Source organism: Oncorhynchus gorbuscha, linkage group LG24 (genome assembly GCF_021184085.1).
Source record: "Oncorhynchus gorbuscha isolate QuinsamMale2020 ecotype Even-year linkage group LG24, OgorEven_v1.0, whole genome shotgun sequence".
In the NCBI taxonomy this organism is placed as follows: Eukaryota; Metazoa; Chordata; class Actinopteri; order Salmoniformes; family Salmonidae; genus Oncorhynchus; species Oncorhynchus gorbuscha.
The window spans coordinates 19,133,352-19,158,114 of NC_060196.1; the positions used below are offsets into that span (position 1 = coordinate 19,133,352).

General features: G+C 42.2%; 1 protein-coding gene across 3 annotated transcripts in view; it reads left to right on the forward strand.

The window, feature by feature from the left end:
* Nucleotides 1–24,763, forward strand: part of usp53b (ubiquitin specific peptidase 53b) — a 54,688-nt gene that overhangs the window by 20,639 nt on the left and 9,286 nt on the right. The window contains exons 9-15 of one of the 3 annotated variants that reach the window (XM_046325621.1): nt 1,561–1,707; nt 3,786–3,935; nt 5,284–5,452; nt 7,306–7,416; nt 9,331–9,453; nt 10,487–11,300; nt 11,636–11,703. In XM_046325621.1, the coding sequence (XP_046181577.1) occupies nt 1,561–1,707; nt 3,786–3,935; nt 5,284–5,452; nt 7,306–7,416; nt 9,331–9,453; nt 10,487–11,300; nt 11,636–11,703 (1,582 nt within the window). The remainder of the gene's footprint in view (nt 1–1,560; nt 1,708–3,785; nt 3,936–5,283; nt 5,453–7,305; nt 7,417–9,330; nt 9,454–10,486; nt 11,301–11,635; nt 11,704–24,763) is intronic. The other 2 variants (XM_046325622.1, XM_046325623.1) reach the window with 2 other exon arrangements.

Consider the following 24,763-nt stretch of genomic DNA (forward strand, 5'->3'; position numbering starts at 1 on the left):
TCTTGGGTATGACATTACAAACTTGGCACACCTGTATTTGGGGAGTTTCTCCCATTCTTCTCTGCAGATCGAATGGGGAGTGTTGCTGCACAGCTATTTTCAAGGTCTCTCGAGAGAAGTTCAATCGGGTTCAAGCCGGGCTCTGGCTGGGCCACTCAAGGACATTCAGAGACTTGTCTCGAGGCCACTCCTGCATTGTCTTGGCTGTGTGCTTAGGGTTGTTGTCCTGTTGGAAAGTGAACCTTCGCCCCAGTCTGAATTCCTGAGCCATCTGGAGCAGGTTTTCATCAAGGATCTCTCTGTACTTTGCCCCCAGTCCCTGCCGCTGAAAAACAGCCACACAGCATGATGCTGCCACCACAATGCTTCACTGTAGGGATGGTGCCAGGTTTCCTCCAGACATGACACTTGGCATTCAGCCTAAAGAGTTCAGTCTTGGTTTCATCAGACCAGAGAATCTTGTTTCCCATTTCATCTGCCCAGTCTATCATAAAGGCCTGATTGGTGGAGTGCTGCAGAGATGGTTGTCATTTTGGAAGGTTCTTCAATCTCCACAGAGGAACTCTAGAGTTTTGTCAGAGTGACAATTGGGTTCTTCGTCACCTCCCTGACCAGGTGTGTGCCTTTAAAAATGATTTCCAATCAATTGAATTTACCACAGGTGGACAATTAAGTTGTGGAAACATCTCAAGGATGATCAATGGAAACAGGATGCACCTGAGCTCAATTTCGAATCTCATGAATATATGCTTGTGTAAATAAGGTATTTAAGTTTAAAAAAAATACATTTGCAAACATTACTAAGAAACTGTTTTTGCTTCGTCATTGTGAGGTATTGTGTATAGATTGCTGAGGATTTCTTTGTTATTTAATCCATTTTAGAGTAAGGCTGTAACGTAACAAAATGTGGAAAAAGCCAAGGGGTCTGAATACTTTCCGAAAACACTGTGTGTGCATATATTAGCATTTTCGTTATTTTCCTCAGCATTTGTATAAAGGTACACATCACACTATTACAGCAGTGTGACTGTTTTGGAATATAATTTTCAATATATTTTCTTAAAGATCCTTGGTGTTGTGTGCTTATTGTTTAACCATTGATACATTCTAGGGGGCATTTTGAGACTGCTGGAATATCTACCAGTAGCATATATTGTGAGCATTTATAAAGTATATATAGCCCACACTTTAGAGGCCATACTTTAGAGGCCACACAAAAAGACTTAACTAACGATTAGGAAATTATTAATTAAACATCTTATACATCATTATTAAATAATTTAGAAGTTGTTTATAAATGGTTACTAGGTTATTAACATTTACAAATGTGGAAGTAGTGATTAATACATTATTAAAATCCATAATGAATGCTTTATTTACGTGGAGTTATTATAAAGTGCTACCATAGTTCTGTATATATTATAGTTTATGATTCCAATATGATGCAACATGTTTCATGGCAAAGTTGACAAGGTTTCTGGAATAAAATACATAGATTTATAAATGAATTTCTGCTTTTAATTACCTCTCCTGGATGATATTTTCTCATCTTCTTTGCAGAGCAACTGTGGCCAGAGCATCAAAATCCGTCGGGTTCTCCTGAACTGCCCAGAGATCGTCACCATTGGCTTCGTGTGGGACGCAGAGCAGTCTGACCTTACAGAGGATGTGGTTAGGTCACTGGGTCCACATCTCAACCTCTCGGGGGTAAGAGTTAAAAATACACAATGGAAGTTTAGTCGCTACTTGTTTACATCAAATTTGGCTTGACGGTTGACTGACTGGTTCATATACAAGATTATTGAATATTAATAAATTAATTTAAAAAATAACAATGATAATAATACAGAATAAGATAACAATCATTATTCATAATAAAAACAATATACACGACCATTCAAAAGTTTGGTGTCACTTAGAAATGTCCTTGTTTTTGAAAGAATATTGTGAGCCGTCTGTTTCTGAAACTAGATACTCTAATCTACTTGTCCTCTTGCTCAGTTGTGCACCGGGGCCTCCCACTCCTCTTTCTATTCTGGTTAGAGCCAGTTTGCGCTGTTCTGTGAAGGGAGTACTACACAGCGTTGTACGAAATCTTCAGTTTCTTGGCAATTCCTCGCATCGAATAGCCTTAATTTCTCAGAACAAGAATAGACGGATGAGTTTCAGAAGAAATGTCTTTGTTTCTGGCCGTTTTGAGCCTGTAATCGAACCCACAAATACTCCAGATACTCAGCTAGTCTAAAGAAGGCCAGTTTCATTGCTTCTTTAATCAGGACAACAGTTTTCATCTGTGCTAACATAATTGCAAAAAGGTTTTCTAATGATCAATTAGCCTTTTCAAATGATAAACTTGGATTAGTTAACACAACGTGCCATTGGAACACAGGAGTGATGGTTGCTGGTAAATGGGCCTCTGTACTCCTATGTAGATATTCCATAAAAAACCTGCCTTTTCTAGCTACAATAGTCATTTCCAACATTAACAATGTCTACACTGTATTTCTGATCAATTTGATGTTATTTTAGTGGACCAAAAAAATTACTTTCTTTCAAAAACAAGGACATTTCTAAGTATTTGGTTTTGATATGTTATTAGGATCCAAGGAAATGTCTAAATGTGACCCCGTGTCTAAATGTCTAAATGTGACCAGACTTTTATCCAAAGCAACTTAGTAATTTTTGTATGGGTGGCCCCAGTGCCATTCGAACCCACTATCCTGGGCATTGCAAGCACCATGATCTACCAACTGACCCACACTGCACCCCAATACCATTCAACAACACAGTTCTTGTAACGAAGTTCGTCTGTTGTTTGTAGAGAGTCAGACCGAATTGCAGCGTGTAGGTTACTCATGACTTTTAATGAAGAAAATGCTGTACATGAAATAACTGAAAATACAAAAACAACAAACGAGTGAAACTAATTACAGCCTATCTGGTGACTAACACAGAGACAGGTACAATCACCCACGAAATACAACGCGCACTTAGGCTACCTAAATACGGTTCCCAATCCGAGACAACTAGAATCAGCTGACTCCTCAGCTGACGCCTCCATTTTGAAGAATACAACTTAAAAAATGAAGATGTTTTCATGAAAGAAAACAATAAACATTAAATGAAATATTTGCAAATTTGTGAGATATTACTCAATTGCTTGTATTCAAAATATAATAACAACAGATAAACAATTCAGGAAAAGCTGACATCATTACAATGGTGTTACTACAGTTATTACTGTGTAACTACATGTATAGGGGAACTTTAGGTGTAGTGCTATAACAGGTATAACAGATGTAGGTTATATGTTACAATGTGTGCCTACACTATAATTACACTGACTGCACCTGCCTACAGTATGTAGGTAGAATGTATTCATGCCACAATCAGGTATAACAATTGTTAGTAGTATGTAGCAATATGTCATTGTAATTACACTGTATCTGCCTTTGTAGCCTACCATTTAAATGCAAAGTTATTAGGGGCACATATTGTGAAGTATGATCCAAGAACAAAAGTATGAACACACTCCAAATAGGAAATAGCTCACACACAAAGAGACATGATTGTCCACTGTTTATGTTCACATTCCAGTCTGACTAAATCCTATCCAGGTGCTGTGAGATCTGGCAGGAGTCATGTTAAGGAACCAGACTGGATAGCTGTATTAGGGTTGCTTGAGTGTTAACTCAAGTGTCACAGTTGGTTGTAGATTGCTATCCTAATTGATAATATGTATCCATTGTTCGTGTATGCCATCTTTCATGTATGTCTTATTTCAGCTGTTCAACCGGGTCACTGATGAGAACGCCAAAAGGAGTGAGTTACGTCTCGTGGGAATGATTTGTTTCTCCAGCAAACATTACTCTGCGTTCGCTTATCACACCAAGTCCTCAAAATGGGTCTTCTTTGATGACGCCACCGTGAAAGAGGTGAGTGTTTAAATGAATGTGTTGGGGTCTGTTTCAAATGAATTGAGAAAAATGCTTCTAATATCTCATAGATTATCTATTTGTGCAGATGTTGCAGAAGTCATGTCAAAACATTGAAAACAACTTCAAAAGTGCTCTTATGTTGAGATAAGTCCCAGGCCATCAATTCAGCCGATCCAGCTCCATCAAATGAATCAGAACGTTAAGGACCAAATCATTTCCAGATCTTATTAGGTGCTTATCTTTTCCATTCATTTGGTGTTGGCATACAGATACATTGACACAATCCAATGTGGATTCAGCTTGATGTTAAGACTACATTTGAGGTCTAAAAACATCTGGCAACTGTTGATTTTGGAGTGTAATGTCCCTTTAACATAGCCAACGGCAAACATAATCTGTGTTTAATGAATGAAAGGAAGTAGGTTATTGATGCTAAATATATTTTTTGGACAAGAGCCATAAAAAGCAATGTTTTCCTTTTAACAGCTGGGCTATCCTTTGAGCTATCCTTGGGATCCTTAGTCGCGCAGCAGTCTAAAGCACTGTATTGCAATGCTAGAGGTGTCACTACAGACCCAGGTTCCATCCCGGGCTGTATCGCAATCCCATAGGGTGGTGCACAATTGGCCCAGCATTGTCTGGGTTAGGGAGGGTAGGCTGTCATTGTAAATAAGAATTTGTTCTTAACTGACTTGCCTAGTTAAACATTTTTTTTTTTTATAAAATTTTAAAAAGCTTAGCAATCAACTAAAGGCTCTCACAAGAGCTCTGCCAAAGTGTAATGATGAAACGTGAAGGCAAAATGGACAGGTTCACAAACGATGGAAGCCATTTTAACATCTTACTCAAACTATCCACCGTTAAGCTGATAGTTATACAAGGTCTATGCCTCACCAACAAAAACACGACACTAGACCTTGTTTCATTTGGAATCACCACACACGTACAGTACCAGTCAAAAGTTTGGACACCTACTCATTCAAGGGTTTTTCTTTATTTTGACTGTTTTCTACATTGTAGACACAGTGCTAAACACATCAAAATATATTTTATATTCTTTAAACATATGTGTTATTTCATAGTTTTGATGTGTTCACTATTATTCTACAATGTAGAAAATAGTAGAAATAAAGAAAATCCTTTGAGTAGGTGTGTCCAAACTTTTGACTGGTTGGTACTCTAGAAATAGACCGAACATTCTCTGTACTTCACATTATATGAAGAAAAGAAAAACGTCATGTATGTCAACATAGTAGTTGCTATTCTTTAGCGTTTAATCTCAAACATGTCAGTTACACATTAAAACATTATTTGCACTTTTACATTATTTTGATGTTCTTCTTAGATCGGATCCAAGTGGAAAGACGTGGCCTCTAAATGCATCCGGGGACATTTCCAACCACTGCTCCTGTTCTACACTAACCTGGAGGGGACCCCAGTCTCCAGCGAGGACGCACCCAGACAAACAACCATGTGTCCCCGCTTTAAAGCCAACATCAACGGGGAAGTGCCAGGTAAGACGAAACATTAACGGTGGGTTTACATGTGTGTCACAATGAGTCGTCACAAAAACAGTTGGTTTTTACCTGCCACACTGGACTCGTTACTTTTGCCATCGTGAGCCACTTTATGAAGAGTTTTTGGTCGTGTGCTGCACTTCAAATTCTTGAAAATAGAACCAGAGCATAATTTTATGTAACGTTTTGTAGGTTCTTGGTTATATTGAAATGAATGAGAGCGTCTCACGCTCAGCAAAAATTATGTGTCCAGTGTAGCAGACCTTTAATGGGAGGTGTGGGGCAGGTTAGGTTATGGTCGTTAAACGTTTACTTAACTTTTTCGGTCACTACCACCTGGTGCAAAAATGTTGGTAACACTTTACTTAAGGCATTTAAGTGGAATGCATTTGACCTAAATGCCTTAAGTAGACTTTGTTTCACAGTCGTCCTCACTGTCTTTCCACAATTTTCTTGCCCATACACAATGTTCTATCTTAATCACATATCCACCACCCACAACCCAGCAACAATACATTTCCCCTCAAATAACGTAGCTGTGGAAAGGGAATATGTACTATCCTGCTTCCACTACATGCGTAATACAGAGTCCTACAGTACACAACTAACTCTGCCGTCGCTTTGAGAAAAAAACATCCTTTCAATGTGATGGCGCCTGGCATTGTTTTTAAAACAGCTCCCTTGTCGTGTGCAGAGTTGAACTTGATATGAGGATGTCTGTGGCGTGCAGATTACTGCCCACGCCTGCCTCCCTGCCTAATCCCTGCTTCCCCTGCAATCCCTGCTCCCCAGGTCAAGTGCGCTTGGTAGCTTTCACTCCCTCCAGTGATCTCCCATGCTGCATTTGTTCCCATTCTAATATGCACTTGCTTTCGGAAATGGTGTCCTGCTCTTTGAAATGGACCGTTTAGCCTGGGCGTCGTATCCGGTCCCCTCTTTTGGAATGGGATTTGATTTGCATTATTATGTGGATAAGAGTAAGTAATTCAAGTGTTGTGTTTCGTTATTGTTTGAGGTAGATTATTGGTTTATATAAAGACATATATTTGTTATACTGCTTTTGGGCAGTATTGGCTGGATTATCGATGCTGTTGATAGTTTTTTTTTAGCCATTGTTAAACTGCCTTAGCAGTGCTCTTGTCTGAGAATAACCTTTTCCCGAATTGGCGATTGTGTACCTTGTGGGCTCGCCACAGACTACTCAGAGCATAAATACTTATTTTATGTTGAAATCCAATCAAATAAAAATACACTGTTACCATACAATATTTGGCTAATTATATAAAGTAAACAAAGAGTGCATTTTGTCTTTGATATCGCTACACCTGTAAAGCGGAAACAAATTGGGGGGGGACAATCAAACAGTGGACTACTAATCAACAGATAAAAGTGCTTTATTTTGGCCTTGCATGCCTTTCCATGATCTAATTGAAGCCTGGTTAACGTTTTTTTAAATGCATTGTCCAATGTTGCATTTTAGCTTACAGCAGTGGTGGCCAACTCTCCTCCTGTGCAGTTGGCCACCACTGCAGGATTTTATTCGAGCCCTTCTTTAACATACTTTATTCTGCTAACCGTTGGGAAACTCAATCAGCTGGGTTAGTGTCAGGCTAGAGCAAAGGCCTTCTATACATCTGCATTGCAGATGTTGCATTGGTTGTGTGCCACGTAATTGACTGCGCAGTTAAGCATCAGATTTCTATATCATATGATGTGGATAGCTGATATGTTAAACACCCATCCAAGCGTTCTGAGATCTGGCATGCATCTGAAATGTAGTCAGCCTGGAACATGGCCAATAGCTCTCACCTCATCTCACTGAATGCCTGTCTGATGTTCTGCTTCTGCAGCAGGGATGAAGAAGCTGGATTCTGTCCGGGAGAAAGCAGGCCCACTCCGCTCCAACCAGGGGCCCTATAAGCAGATGCTACCTCCACCCTCCACCTCAGGCTACAAAAGAGGTAAGATCCGGGTCAAGGCCAGTAGGCACAGAACAGTAAAGGCTTTGAAGCGTATTGAACCTAATTTTCTATTACATTTCAAAACTTTTAAAATCGTCGTACTTCGGGGTGCCCTGAAGAACATGACCCAGGCCCCTTTGGCCTTAGATGAAATACAGGAGGGTGAACAAGTATTTGATACACTGCCGATTTTGCAGGTTTCCCTACTTACAAGGCATGTAGAGGTCTGTAATTTTTATCATAGGTACACTTAAACTGTGAGAGACGGAATCTAAAACAAAATCCAGAAAATCACATTGTATGATTTTTAAGTAATTAATTTACATTTTATTGCATGACATAAGTATTTGATCACCTACCAACCAGAAAGAATTCCGGCTCTCACAGACCTGTTAGTTTTTCTTTAAGAAGCCCTCCTGTTCTCCACTCATTACCTGTATTAACTGCACCTGTTTGAACTCGTTACCTGTATAAAAGACACCTGTCCACACACTCAATCAAACAGACTCCAAACTCTCCACAATGGCCAAGACCAGAGAGCTGTGTAAGGACATCAGGGATAGAATTGTAGACCTGCACAAGGCTGGGATGGGCTACAGGACAATAGGCAAGCAGCTTGGTGAGAAGGCAACAACTGTTGGCGCAATTATTAGAAAATTGAAGAAGTTCAAGATGACGGTCAATCACCCTCGGTCTGGGGCTCCATGCAAGATCTCACCTCGTGGGGCATCAATGATCATGAGGAAGGTGAGGGATCAGCCCAGAACTACACACGGCAGGACCTGGTCAATGACCTGAAGAGAGCTGGGACCACAGTCTCAAAGAAAACCATTAGTAACACACTGCGCCGTCATGGATTAAAATCCTGCAGCGCGCGCAAGGTCCCCCTGCTCAAGCCAGCGCATGTCCAGGCCCGTCTGAAGTTTGCCAATGACGATCTGGATGATCCAGAGGAGGAATGGGAGAAGGTCATGTGGTCTGATGAGACAAAAATAGAGCTATTTGGTCTAAACTCCACTCGCTGTGTTTGGAGGAAGAAGAAGGATGAGTACAACCCCAAGAACACCATCCCAACCGTGAAGCATGGAGGTGGAAACATCAGTCTTTGGGGATGCTTTTCTGCAAAGTGGACAGGACGACTGCACCGTATTGAGGGGAGGATGGATGGGGCCATGTATCGCGAGATCTTGGCCAACAACCTCCTTCCCTCAGTAAGAGCATTGAAGATGGGTCGTGGCTGGGTCTTCCAGCATGACAACGACCCGAAACACACAGCCAGTACAACTAAGGAGTGGCTCCATAAGAAGCATCTCAAGGTCCTGGAGTGGCCTAGCCAGTCTCCAGACCTGAACCTAATGGGAAATCTTTGGAGGGAGCTGAAAGTCCTTATTGCCCAGCGACAGCCCCAAAACCTGAAGGATCTGGAGAAGGTCTGTATGGAGGAGTGAGCCAAAATCCCTGCTGCAGTGTGTGCAAACCTGGTCAAGAACTACAGTAAACGTATGATCTCTATAATTGCTAACAAAGGTTTCTGTACCAAATATTAAGTTCTGCTTTTCTGATGTATCAAATACTTATGTCATGCAATAAAATGCTAATTAATTACTTAAAAATCATACAATGTGATTTTCTAGATTTTTGTTTTAGATTCCGTCTCTCACAGTTGAAGTGTACCTATGATAAAAATTACAGACCTCAGACCTCTCAAATTGGCAGAGGAAGACAACTAAGATTTAAAAAAAATAATAATTGCATAAAACTAACAGCAGTGTTTTTAAACCTTTTTGTGGTATACATAATGATTTTAAATGTTTTGTGTGGTTGAATTGTGTTTTTAAATTGTACAATAAATCAAATCAAATCCAAAGAGCATATGTTGTAACTCATGTGTTATCCCAATCCCAATATCCCTAGTGAAAGGCCCACCTGCTAGTCCCAACACATTCCGGGATCCTTCCAAGGAGACTTCCCAGAGGGTGGTAGAAGGGATAAAGAAAGAGGCCGAAAGAGGGCATCGAAAACTAGATCCACACAAAGGTAACGTGCAGTACAGTGATTGTTATACTCACAAGGTAACGTTTTACTGTACTTTGAGGGGTACCTTGAAAAACAATGACGAGCGCTGATGACATGCATAAGAACCAGTATATTGTGTCCATAGTCTCTTGTCGAAACAGTTTTAGCTTAGTGGCAGTTAGACATGACTACTCACTGAATCAGAGGCAGTTACTTGTCACTGACTACCAAAAACGTAATGTTGCATTTACATTACATTTACATTTAAGTCATTTAGCAGACGCTCTTATCCAGAGCGACTTACAAATTGAGTGTGATGAGTGAACTATACAACCAAACAGTGCTTACAACCAAAGTCAATGTATACTTGACTGTGTTAACCTGAATGTAGATTATTAAGATGCAGCGGTTTTCTCCTCGTGTGTGGTTGTATGATTTTTCACACTGTTTATAGCCACAAATTGTATTTACTATAATGTGATATGATGATGTGGTGCACCTCCAATAGATTGCCTGATGGGTCACTTGGATAATGTTTTGTATCCTAATGTCAAATATCTTCGGCTTTTACGATATAAACCTTGGACCAAGTGTAGGAGATTCTCTTCTCTCAATCGAGCCATTCATTTTGTATGCTAAATTTATCCAATCCTGAGAGATATATTTAAAAACCACCTATATCAAGCTTATATGTAGATTGTAGGCCTAAATACATTTTACAATGCTACATATGTACAATATGCACGCTTGGCACACTAAAACAGAAATGCTGTTTCTTACATATGTAGGATCTTAATTTGATCACCCTGTTGCAGTAGAACTTTCCTGCAATCTAGGAAAATAAAAATGTGAAGTGTATTTGAGGTTTAGAATTTCTAAAGTTTGTAATTTCCACTTTGAAATTTCAGACTTGATCTGCCTTAATGTATCAACCCCTACAAAAATTTCCATTAATTATAATTATTCACATTTCCTGTTGCTGCAGGATTATTGTCCTGCTGTAGCAAACTGGCACAAATGAAGATCCTATATCTGTATGTCACTTCCTGTTTAGATATGGCCTATGCCAGATCCCCTTCTGAGGGCGGGCTGAGGCAGCACGCCGACCAGAGGTTGCGAGGCGGGAGTGGCGCCCGGGCTGACAAGTTGTCATCCTCCCACCAGAACAGAGCTTCCCAGGACCCACACTCTCAATCCTGTGCCCCTGGTGGACACAGTTGGAGACAGGAAACCTCCCCTGGTCGCCAAGAACAGGACGGCAGCCAGGATGCGTGGGAGAAGGATGGCGGGTCGGGAGCGGGCCGCAACAAAGCCAAGCCCTCCTGGAGGCCCATCCGGGAAGTTCTAAACGTTGACAGCGTCTTGAATGACCTTGAACGACGGCAACAACAGCAGCAGCACGGCGGCGGTGGTGGTAGCCCCCGGCTCTCTAAACCCTCCCGTCAGGAGAGGCCTCACGGCAGCGAACGGGACAACCGGGACTGGGAAAAAGAGCGGGAAAGGGATAAAGAGCGGGAACGGGAGCGTCTCAGGATAAGGGAAGAACGCAAGCAGCAGAAGTGCTTGATGACGATTTACGAGGACGAGCAGCGGCAGGAGACAGAGAGCCACAGCTCCCTCGAATCGGAGGGCAGGGCAAGTGGGCACGGAGACCAGGGCGGTGGAGGGGGTGGGAGCAGAGGTGGAGGGAGGGCCAAGGGTGGGCCCAAAGCCCTTTTGCGCAGCGACACCTGGACAATCCAGAGGACTGAGTCGGGATACGAGAGCAGCGACCGGCTGAGCAGCGGCTCCACCAACCCTGACTCGCCCGGGGTAGACAGCTTTGCCGGGAAGGAGCAGCAGTTGACACCAGAGGTGCAGTCTCAGAGGTATGTGTGACAGACTAGGTTTGAACCCAGATCTAGAGATCGAGCTTTAGCCTGCTGAGCTAAAGCCTAAGGGCATAGGTTAGTGCCAGGTGTGCAGTCACAAAGGTGGACTTTGTTTACATTCAAGTCTCGTTTAATCGAGTTCGTAGTTTGACACCGAATAAACTTTCCTTATATTTGTTTACATAGATTTTTTGTCTTTTCAGGGGACCCATGCAATGCAAATACAATGCATTTGACACTTTAAATATCACACAACGATAGTTGCACCACAATGTCCATCATAAGCTTCGTCGCTTGGGGCATCACAACGATCTTACTCTCTCTTTTTTCAGCAGGGGTCAACTTCACCCAAACAGATGTGATTCAAAACCTGACGCGGTACACTCCTCTTTGCATCAAGGTAAGTGGATGTTCTGAGCTTTCAAGAGTGTGTTTTTAATATAGAAGTTGTTGTACAGATGTATGATCTTATTTTTATCACTCTTTTGTTTCTGAGAATGGGCTTCATGATGTACATAAATTCACTGAAAACATGCAAACATGAAAACATGGTTATATTAACCGTATTGCACTTTTCATGTTGCCCAATTTTGGCCGGCTAATAGCCTAACCACTAATATAGCCTAACCACCGATCAAGCTACATGCTGCAGGATTATTTTTGCTGCGGCAATACTGTTCCAATTAAGATCCTACAGCTGTAGTACTGTATGTAGTGAAGGTTCATCAATTGTAGTTTAAACTGAAAGAAAGTCATGTTCTCTTTAAGGGACAGTTCGAAAATGTACTGGGGTGGGAGGGCTGCTCCAAAACAGGGGAGTACGTTTTTTCCCTGATTTACAGTCACCATTTTGCAGGTTTTCATGATTTATTTCAGCTTTTATTTCTTTCATCACATTCCCAGTGGGTCAGAAGTTTACATACATTCAATTACTATTTGGTAGCATTGCCTTTAAATTGTTTAACTTGGATCAAACGTTTCAGGTAGGCTTCCACAAGCTTCCCACAATAAGTTGGGTGAATTTTGGCCCATTCCTCCTGACAGAGCTGGTGTAACTGAGTCATGTTTGTAGGCCTCCTTGCTCGCACACGCTTTTTCAGTTCTGCCCACATATTTCCTATGCGATTGAGGTCATGGCTTTGTGATGGCCACTCCAATACCTTGACTTTGTTGTCCTTAAGCCATTTTGCACAACTTTGGAAGTATGCTTGGGGTCATTGTCCATTTGGAAGACCCATTTGCGACCAAGCTTTAACTTCCTGACTGATGTCGTGAGATGTTGCTTCAATATATCCACATAATTTCCCTCCCTCATGACGCCATCTATTTTGTGAAGTGCACCAGTCCCTCTTGCAGCAAAGCACCCCCACAACATGATGCTGCCACCCCCATGCTTCACGATTGGGATGTTGTTCTTCAGCTTTGCAAGCCTCCCCCTTATCCTCCAAACATATCAATGGTCATTATGGCCAAACAGTTCTATTTTTGTTTCATCAGACCAGAGGACATTTCTCCAAACGTATGATCTTTGTCCCCATGTGCAGTTGCAAACCGTAGTCTGACTTTTATATGGTGGTTTTGGAGTAGTGGCTTCTTCCTTGCTGAGCGGCCTTTCAGGTTATATCGATGTTGGACTCGTTTTACTGTGGATATAGATACTTTTGTACCTGTTTCCACCACATTCAAATAATATTACTAAAAATATTTATATTCATGAAATCACAAGTGCAATATTGCAAAACACAGTTTAGCCTTTTGTTAATCCACCTGTCGTGTCAGATTTTGAAAATATGCTTTACAGCGAAAGCAATCCAAGCGTTTGTGTATGTTTGTCGATCGCCCGACAAAACATTATGAACACCTAGCATCAAGTAGCTTGGTCACGAAAATCAGAAAAGCAATCAAATTAATCATTTACCTTTGATCTTCTGATGTTTTCACTCACGAGACTCCCAGTTACACAATAAATGTTCCTTTTGTTCCATAAAGATTATTTTTATTATTTTTATATGTTTGGTGCGTTATGTTCATAAATCCACAGGAAAGAGCGGTCACGACAACGCAGATGAAAATTCCAAATAGTATCCGTAACATGTCAAAGTTTTTTATAATCAATCCTCAGGTTGTTTTTAAAATATATAATCGATAATATATCAACCGCAACTGTATTTTTCAGTAGGAGAGGGAGAGACAATGGCTGCCCAAACTCTGTTGCGCTTACAAAACGCTGTTGGCACCCAGCCATAAAATGACACGATGTTATCATTCTCGCTCATTTTTCAAAATAAAAGCCTGAAACTATGTCTAACGACTGTTGACACCTTGAGGAAGCGATAGGAAAAGGAATCTGGTTGATATCCCTTTAAATGGAGCAAAGGCAGGCTATGGAACATGGAGTTTTCAAAATAGAAGCCACTTTCTGGTTTGATTTTCCTCAGGGTTTCACCTGCAATATCAGTTCTGTTATACTCACAGACAATATTTTGACAGTTTTGGAAACTTTGGAATGTTTTCTATCCTAATCTGTCAATTATATGCATATTCTAGCATCTGGTCCTGAGAAATAGGCCGTTTACTTTGGGAACGTTATTTTTCCAAACATAAAAATAGTGCCCCCTAGCTTCAAGAGGTTATTAACAAGAAATTTGTTGAGTGGTTGAAAAATGAGTTTAAATGACTCCAACCAAAGTGTATGTAAACTTCCGACTTCAACTGTAAGTATTCAACCCCCTAAATCAATACATATTAGAATCACCTTTGGCAATGATGACAACTGAGTCTTTCTGAGTAATAAGTCTTTAAGAGCTTTGCACACCTGGATTGTACAATATTTGCACATTATTATTTTAAAATATCTTCAAGCTCTGTCAAGTTGTTTGTTGATCATTGCTAGACAGCCATTTTCAGGTCTTGTCATAGATTTTCAAGACAATTTATGTCTAAACTGTAACTAGGCCACTCAGGAACATTCAGTGTCGTCTTGTTAAGCAACTCCAGTGTATATATGGCCTTTTGTTTTAAGTTATTGTCCTACAGAAATGTGCATTTGTCTCCCACTTTTGCCTATGCTTAGCTCGATTCCGTTACTTTTTTCCCTACAAACCTCCTTAGTCCTTTCCCATGACAAGCATACCCATAACATGATGCAGCCACCGCCATGCTTGAATATATGAAGAGTCAGTAATGTGTTCTGTTGGAGTTACGCCAAACATAACGCTTTGAATTCAGGACAGGAAGTTAATTTCTTTGCCACATTTTTTACAGTTTCACTTTAGTGCATTGTTTTAAACAGGATACATGATTTTGAATATTTTTATTCTGTCATGTAGGTTATTATTGTGGAGTAACTACAATGTTGTTCCATCCTCAGTTTTCTCTGATCACAGCCATTAAGCTCTATAACTGTTTTAAAGTTACCATTGGCCTCATGGTAAAATCCCTGAGAAGTTTCCTTCCTTTCCGGCAACTGAGTTAGGAAACCTTTACGGGATCGGTGTCTCTATACCGGGACGGTTGATGCTAACGTGTGCTAATGTGACTAGAATGACGTTGTAAGTAAGAGAACTTTCCAGGAGATACTGTAGACATGTCTTATATGGGCCGAAAGCTTGAATGCTTGTTTATGTAACTGCACAGTCCAATTTACAATAGCTATTACAGTGAAAACATACCATGCTATCTGAGGAGAGTGCACAACAACAAAACACTTTTATCACTGCAACTGGTTTGATACATTCACCTCTGAAGGTAAACAGTGTACTTACTTTCAGTAATCTTGCTCTGATTTGTCATCCTCAGGGTCCCAGAGATAAAATGTAGCATCGTTTTGTTTGATAAAATAATTTTTATATTCAAATGTAGGAACTGGGTTCTACAGTTTCAACCCCTGCTGTCTCTTGCTCCACACCCACCCTGCCCGGCCATCTAGATTTATAAGCTAATGATCCGTCATGTATGACATTCCTGGGAGTGTGTAAACTTAAATGTTGTATTTCCATAACATTTTTGTATGTTCTCTATAGTTATGTACTTGAAAATGTATCAATTGACCAATTCGGCACATTTGGGCAGACTTGATACAATATACTGTGCAGTATTGCAATGCTTCACTGGATGAATCTGAAACTTTGCACACATGCAGTGCTGCCATCTAGTGGCCAAAATCAAAATATAATCTAAACTGAAATATTATATTATGGCCTTTCTCATTTATTTCAAAGATGATGGAAAAAAAACGTTTTTTTGTTTGTATTATCTTTTACCAGATCGAATGTGTTATATTCTCCTACATTAATTTCACATTTCCACAAACTTCAAAGTGTTTCCTTTGAAATGGTATCAATAATATGCATATCTTTGCTTCAGGTCCTGAGCTACAGGCAGTTAGATTTGGGTATGTCATTTTAGGTGAAAATTGTAGTCACTGGGTATATTTATACACCATCCAAAGTGTAATTAGTAACTTCACCATCTTCAAAGGGATTTTCGATATATCTGCTTTGTTTTGTTTTACCCATCTACCAATAGGTGCCCTTCGTTGGAAGGCATTGGAAAACCTCCCTGGTCTTTGTGGTTGAATCTGTGTAAGAAATTCACTGCTCAACTGAAGAACCTTACAGATATTTGTATGTGTGGGGTACAGAAATGAGGTAGTCATTCAAAAATCATGTTAAACACTATGACTTGTTAAGAAAATGTTTACTCCTGAACATATTTAGGCTTGCCATAATAAAGGGGTTGAATACTTATTGAGTCAAGACATTTCAGCTTTTAGTTTTTACAAAAGCTTTTAATTTTTACAAACATAATTCCACTTTGACATTTGGGGTATTGTGTGTAGGCCAGTGACACTAAGTCTCAATTTAACCATTTTTAAATTCAGGCTGTAAAACGTCAAGGGGTGTGAATACTTTCTCTATGAACTGTATCTATTTTTAAATGGCATTCTTAGAATGTTCTTTGAACGTTAGTAATATTTTTTTATGGAAAGTTTTCTTATTGTGACTTAATATATATCACCATCAGGAAACCTGCAGAAAATAATATCCTGGAGTACTGAAATTCCCACAGAGGAATGTTGTTTTTTAATGTTCTGAGAACATGACTTTAAATAGGACCATGAGGAAACCTGTAGAAAACGTTCTGCTGAAGTACTGAAATTCTAACAGAATGACATTGTTTCTTAACGTCTCGGAACAATTTGAAAACATTACTATGAATAGAACCATGGGGAAACCTGTAGGAAATGTTATGCTGAAGTACTGAAATTCCCACCTAAGAAACATGGTTCTCAGAATGTTACACCACATGACCAAAGGTATGTGGACACTTGCTCATCGAACATCTCATTCCAAAATCATGGGCATTAATTTGGAATTGGTCCCCCTTTTGCTGCTATAACAACCACTCTTCTGGTAAGGCTTTCCACTAAAATTGCTATGGGACTTGCTTCCATTCAGCCATAAGAGAATTAGTGAGGTCAAGCACTGATGTTGTCGATTAGGCCTGGCTTGCAGTCGGCGTCCCAATTCATCCCAAAGGTGTTTGATGGGGTTGAGGTCAGGGCTCTGTGCAGACCAGTGAAGTTCTTCCACATGATCTCGACAAACCATTTCTGTATGGACCTCGCTTCGTGCACGGGGGCATTGTCATGGTAAAATGGGAAAAGGACTTCCTCAAATTGTTGGCACATCTAGAATGTCATTGTATGCGGTAGTGTTAAGATTTCCCTTCGCTGGAACCTAGCCTGAACCAGACCGTTATCCACCTCCACCAAACTTTACAATTGGCCCTATGCATTGGGTCAGATTCCAATAGTCCAATAGCGGCAAGCTTTACACCACACCAGCCTTCGCTTGGCATTGCGCATGGTGATCTTAGGCTTGTGTTCGGCTGCTCGGGCATGGAAACCCATTTCATGAAGCTCCTGGCAGCTTTTGTAGAGTTTTGAACTCGGTAGTGAGTGTTACAACCGAGGACATCTACATGCTTCAGCGCTCAGTGTTCTCGTTCTGTGAGCTTGTGTGGCCTACCACTTAGTGGCTGAGCCTTTGTTGCTCCTAGACGTTTCCACTTCACAATAATAGCACTTACAGTTGACTGGGGAAGCTCTTGCAGGACAGAAATGTCATGCAATGACTTGGTGGAAAGGTGGTAGCCTATGACAGTGCCACATTGAAAGTCACTGAGTTCTTCAGTAAGGCCATTCTACTTCCAATGTTTGTCAATGGAGATTGCATGGCTGTGTGCTCAGTTTTATTCACCTGTCAGTAACGGGTGTTGCTGAAATAGCCAAATCCATTCATTTGAAGGGGTGTCCAAATACTTTTCTATATATAGTGTATGTGCTACAGTAGCTGGGTATCCTGCACCATTCCCAGAATGTTTTGGGAAGGTTGTATGCAAAATAACCATAGGACAACCATGCACTCACCAAGCTCTAAGAAACATATGGTTCTCAGAACATTATGTGCTAGCTGGGTAGTCTACCAGTCAACTGTCTATACTGCCTTCTATCCATAGTGACAATCGTGGTATCTTTTGTCAAGATCTGCAATAGGTTAACTATCAATCACACCACACAAAAATATATTCAATTGAGTAAAATTCTACTCTGGGCTCTAGGCAAAAGCCCTGTTATTTGAATGTTTCATTCCATTCATTCCATTAGGATCAGTTGTGGGTCTACTCAGGACAGATTATAGAAAGGCACAGTAGCGGGACAGTCTGGCTGTATATTTACTTCTGGTACTAATGCGCTGTCTGTTGCCGATCATCATTCTCCGAAGTCGTCCTATATAGTGTCCACATAGGCCTATGCTCCCAGCAGGCCCATTATTCAGGAAAGTTGTCACGCCTGTCCCCGCTCCCCCTTTCTGGCGCTCGGCCCACCATTACGCACACCTGTCACCATCGTTACGCGCATCAGCGTTTCATGGGAATCTGTCACGGTCGTCCTCCTCTGCATCTGAAGAGGAGAGGCGAGAAGGATCGGAGGACCAAAATGCGGCATGGTATGTGTTCATCATGAATATTTAATTAAAGAAAGTACTGAACACTGAATACAAAAACAATAAACAAATAACGACCGTGAAGCTATAAATGAGTCCTGTGCTGACACAAACAACTAACATAGACAATCACCCACAAACAAACAGTGCACCCAGGCTACCTAAGTATGATTCTCAATCAGAGACAACTAATGACACCTGCCTCTGATTGAGAACCGTACTAGGCCGAAACATACAAATCCCCAAATCATAGAAAAACAAACATAGACTGCCCACCCCAACTCACACCCTGACCATACTAAATAAATACAAAACAAAGGAAATAAAGGTCTGAACGTGACAGAATCACCTGGACTCTATTGCTTTATTGATTGTCTCCCCTATATCTGTCACTTCCTCAGTTTCTTCTCATTGTCTGCATTAATGTTGTTTTTTCCCCCCTGTCCAGACGCTGTTCTTGTTTTGTTTTTGTCCGTGTATCTATTAAATCACTCCCTGTACTTGCTTCTCATCTCCCAGTGTCTGTCCTCACAATAATATAACAAGTGTTCTGCCGTCCGATCCGAGCGGATATTCTTTGACCTGGAACCTAACGCTTCAATATAGCCTAAATATTTGTAATTTCACTTTTTAAATGTATTACCTTTTATGTGTGGCATAAACACAACTAGTCACGGTGTTTTAATTTGATTAGGACACTTCACAAGTCTCCCGTTGGCTATCTTCTCACATTCATACACTCCACTTGAATATAATTCCATTATCCAAACTGCTTAACTGCTATCCAATTAATGTAAAGAAACTCTTACAAAACACACAAAAAATGCCATGACATTTGGAAATTGTCAAACGAAGCCTTCGATATTGATTAGGGAGGGATGCATTTTCTGTTTTTTCGAGACTGACATACTCTACTTGGTTACATTTACATTTACATTTAAGTCATTTAGCAGACGCTCTTATCCAGAGCGACTTACAAATTGGTGCATTCACCTTAAGACATCCAGTGGAACAGTCACTTTACAATAGTGCATCTAAATCTTAAAGGGGGGTGAGAGGGATTACTTATCCTATCCTAGGTATTCCTTAAAGAGGTGGGGTTTCAGGTGTCTCCGGAAGGTGGTGATTGACTCCGCTGTCCTGGCGTCGTGAGGGAGTTTGTTCCACCATTGGGGGTCCAGAGCAGCGAACAGTTTTGACTGGGCTGAGCGGGAACTGTACTTCCTCAGTGGTAGGGAGGCGAGCAGGCCAGAGGTGGATGAACGCAGTGCCCTTGTTTGGGTGTAGGGCCTTATCAGAGCCTGGAGGTACTGAGGTGCCGTTCCCCTCACAGCTCCGTAGGCAAGCACCATGGTCTTGTAGCGGATGCGAGCTTCAACTGAAAGCCAGTGGAGAGAGCGGAGGAGCGGGGTGACGTGAGAGAACTTGGGAAGGTTGAACACCAGACGGGCTGTGGCGTTCTGGATGAGTTGTAGGGGTTTAATGGCGCAGGCAGGGAGCCCAGCCAACAGCGAGTTGCAGTAATCCAGACGGGAGATGACAAGTGCCTGGATTAGGACCTGCGCTGCTTCCTGTGTGAGGCAGGGTCGTACTCTGCGGATGTTGTAGAGCATGAACCTACAGGAACGGGCCACCGCCTTGATGTTAGTTGAGAACGACAGGTTGTTGTCCAGGATCACGCCAAGGTTCTTAGCGCTCTGGGAGGAGGACACAATGGAGTTGTCAACCGTGATGGCGAGATCATGGAACGGGCAGTCCTTCCCCGGGAGGAAGAGCAGCTCCGTCTTGCCGAGGTTCAGCTTGAGGTGGTGATCCGTCATCCACACTCATATGTCTGCCAGACATGCAGAGATGTGATTCGCCACCTGGTCATCAGAAGGGGGAAAGGAGAAGATTAATTGTGTGTCGTCTGCATAGCAATGATAGGAGAGACCATGTGAGGTTATGACAGAGCCAAGTGACTTGGTGTATAGCGAGAATAGTAGAGGGCCTAGAACAGAGCCCTGGGGGACACCAGTGGTGAGAGCGCGTGGTGAGGAGACAGATTCTCGCCACGCCACCTGGTAGGAGCGACCTGTCAGGTAGGACGCAATCCAAGCGTGGGCCGCGCCGGAGATGCCCAACTCGGAGAGGGTGGAGAGGAGGATCTGATGGTTCACAGTATCGAAGGCAGCCAATAGATCTAGAAGGATGAGAGCAGAGGAGAGAGAGTTAGCTTTAGCAGTGCGGAGCGCCTCCGTGATACAGAGGAGAGCAGTCTCAGTTGAATGACTAGTCTTGAAACATGACTGATTTGGATCAAGAAGGTCATTCAGAGAGAGATAGCGGGAGAGCTGGCCAAGGGCGGCACGTTCAAGAGTTTTGGAGAGAAAAGAAAGAAGGGATACTGGTCTGTAGTTGTTGACATCGGAGGGATCGAGTGTAGGTTTTTTCAGAAGGGGTGCAACTCTCGCTCTCTTGAAGACGGAAGGGACGTAGCCAGCGGTCAGGGATGAGTTGATGAGCGAGGTGAGGTAAGGGAGAAGGTCTCCGGAAATGGTCTGGAGAAGAGAGGAGGGGATAGGGTCAAGCGGGCAGGTTGTTGGGCGGCCGGCCGTCACAAGACGCGAGATTTCATCTGGAGAGAGAGGGGAGAAAGAGGTCAGAGCACAGGGTAGGGCAGTGTGAGCAGAACCAGCGGTGTCGTTTGACTTAGCGAACGAGGATCGGATGTCGTCGACCTTCTTTTCAAAATGGTTGACGAAGTCATCTGCAGAGAGGGAGGAGGGGGGGGAGGAGGATTCAGGAGGGAGGAGAAGGTGGCAAAGAGCTTCCTAGGGTTAGAGGCAGATGCTTGGAATTTAGAGTGGTAGAAAGTGGCTTTAGCAGCAGAGACAGAGGAGGAAAATGTAGAGAGGAGGGAGTGAAAGGATGCCAGGTCCGCAGGGAGGCGAGTTTTCCTCCATTTCCGCTCGGCTGCCCGGAGCCCTGTTCTGTGAGCTCGCAATGAGTCATCGAGCCACGGAGCGGGAGGGGAGGACCGAGCCGGCCTGGAGGATAGGGGACATAGAGAGTCAAAGGATGCAGAGAGGGAGGAGAGGAGGGTTGAGGAGGCAGAATCAGGAGATAGGTTGGAGAAGGTTTGAGCAGAGGGAAGAAATGATAGGATGGAAGAGGAGAGAGTAGCGGGGGAGAGAGAGCGAAGGTTGGGACGGCGCGATACCATCCGAGTAGGGGCAGTGTGGGAGGTGTTGGATGAGAGCGAGAGGGAAAAGGATACAAGGTAGTGGTCGGAGACTTGGAGGGGAGTTGCAATGAGGTTAGTGGAAGAACAGCATCTAGTAAAGATGAGGTCGAGCGTATTGCCTGCCTTGTGAGTAGGGGGGAAGGTGAGAGGGTGAGGTCAAAAGAGGAGAGGAGTGGAAAGGAGGCAGAGAGGAATGAGTCAAAGGTAGACGTGGGGAGGTTAAAGTCGCCCAGAACTGTGAGAGGTGAGCCGTCCTCAGGAAAGGAGCTTATCAAGGCATCAAGCTCATTGATGAACTCTCAGAGGGAACCTGGAGGGCGATAAATGATAAGGATGTTAAGCTTGAAAGGGCTGGTAACTGTGACAGCATGGAATTCAAAGGAGGCGATAGACAGATGGGTAAGGGGAGAAAGAGAGAATGACCACTTGGGAGAGATGAGGATCCCGGTGCCACCACCCCGCTGACCAGAAGCTCTCGGGGTGTGCGAGAACACGTGGGCGGACGAAGAGAGAGCAGTAGGAGTAGCAGTGTTGTCTGTGGTGATCCATGTTTCCGTCAGTGCCAAGAAGTCCAGGGACTGGAGGGAGGCATAGTCTGAGATGAACTCTGCCTTGTTGGCCGCAGATCGGCAGTTCCAGAGGCTACCGGAGACCTGGAACTCCATGTGGGTCGTGCGCGCTGGGACCACCAGATTAGGGTGGCCGCGGCCACGCGGTGTGGAGCGTTTGTATGGTCTGTGCAGAGAGGAGAGAACAGGGATAGACAGACACATAGTTGACAGGCTACAGATGAGGCTACGCTAATGCAAAGGAGATTGGAATGACAAGTGGACTACACGTCTCGAATGTTCAGAAAGTTAAGCTTACGTAGCAAGAATCTTATTGACTAAAATTATTAAAATGATACAGTACTGCTGAAGTAGGCTAGCTGGCAGTGGGTGCGTTGTTGACACTACACTAATCAAGTCGTTCCGTTGAGTGTAATAGTTTCGACAGTGCTGCTATTCGGGGGCTAGTTGGCTAGCTAGCAGTGTTGTTTACGTTACGTTGCGTTAAAAGAACGACAATAGCTGGCTAGCTAACCTAGAAAGTCGCTCTAGACTACACAATTATCTTTGATACAAAGACGGCTATGTAGCTAGCTACGATCAAACAAATCAAACCGTTGTACTGTAATGAAATGAAATGAAAATGTGATACTACCTGTGAATGCGACCGGGTTGTTGAGTTCTATTCAGAAGACGTTGGCTAGCTGTTGGCTAGCTATTGGCTAGCTAGCAGAGTCTCCTACGTTAAGGACGACAAATAGCTGGCTAGCTAACCTCGGTAAATTAAGGGTTAGGGTTAGGGATAATCACTCTAAGACTACACACTCTAAACTACACAATTATCTTGGATACGAAGACAGCAAAGACAGCTATGTAGCTAGCTAACACTACACGAATCAAGTCGTTCAGTTGAGTGTAATAGTTCTACAGTGCAGCTAATCGGTGGACGTTAGCTAGCTGGCTAGCTGCTGGGCAGAGCAGGGCAGAGCAGTGAAGACTACGTTAGGACGGCGAAATACGATAATTACGCAATTATCTTTGATACAAAGACGGCTATGTAGCTAGCTAAGAAGAAATTGCTAAGATTAGACAAATCAAACCGTTGTGCTATAATGTGGTGTTGAAGACACAAACCATGATGATGAGTGCTTGAAGTTGGTAATCGGTATGCAGTTATTTCTTTCTTATTGGTTGTGTGGTGCATTGGCATAGAAACCTGTTGGTGGAAAATTAATTTCATATATTTTATATCATTATAAATATAGCATCAAAATGTTGAAAATATGATTCCCCCTACAGTAGCTGATCATTGTCTGCAGCTGGCTCTTGTCGTAGTGTAAAGATACAGGCAGGGAGAGTGAGCTTGTCCGTGGTGGTCGGCCCTCAACCTTCTAAAGACGATATCCACAAGGTCGCTACAGTTATTGTTATTTATGGTGGTAATAATTTAATTTTCAGGAGGATTGTGTGCAGAACATTTTACAGTGCAAGAGGAGGGTCATGTGAAAATATTTTTTTCATATTTCAAACTGTCCCTAAAGAGTTGCATTCATAACAAATCTCTCAGAACACTTAAAAATGTTTATTCTTGCAAAGATCTAGCATTATAACTGCAAAATCATAGTAATAGTTCTAAGTCAATACAATACATAATGTATCTTCTATCTATATTGTGATGGAAATGTTTTACTTCATTTCATTTCAAACTATCATAGTTCAACCCTTGGATCAAATGTTCAAACTGTAGTATATATAAGATGACTTTGTATTTACATCTGAGCAAAGTCAAAATCCTCAGTGTTTTGAAAAGAGATATATCAGTATTATCTTCCCCTCCCCCATAACAATGTTTCAGGGAAACATAGGCTTTAAAAAAGAAGGAAAAGCAGATTAAGGGACTTTTCATTTTGATCCCCTGATGTAATGGTGCTAGATTATGGTGAACTGAATATAGGGGCAATAGGCCCTAATCGCAAAAGATTTTTGTCAGGATTGCACAGCCCTGGTGAGTAATGCAAGACCAAGCCCTTCAAATCTCTTACGTTCTAATCTGCACTAGCTATTTAAAAAACATTATGATTTCCGAGAAGAAAACGCTAAATAAACCCAGCGTGGAAATAGATTTTGAGCCAAACTAACAAATGGCCAACTGTTGCTACTGTAAATAGCAGTACTGTAAGTGTCACATCAAAATCTATCAGACATGTGTCGTGTACAGTAGGATATGTGTTGTGTAGTACTGTAGGTTTCTAACTATTTCCCACACGGAGAATGAGGCTAGGCAAAATATAAAAATGCAGTAACATCCTGACTATAATTTGTTGTTGTCATGTTGAGAGCTTGATCTTAGTATTGAGTATGGCATTTTAGTTATGTTTTATCCTGTGTGTGTTCAGAGGCTAAAGAGGACATTTTAGTCACAGAAAAAAAATGAAAACACAGTATGGGGTGAATAAATGTAAAACAGAATGTCATTTTGGATTGGGCGCTGGTTGTCTGTATGTCTCTAGAATGTCCACCTGTTGATTTAACCTGTTCACCCACAAAGCCCCTCCACATTCATTAATCTGACAGTAATCCCCAAATGCTTGTTCAGATGCCGCAGCTGGACTTCACTGTTTCCATCTTAGTCATATGTTAGCACTGTGTGCTCTAGTAGGATATGCTCCCCGTAAA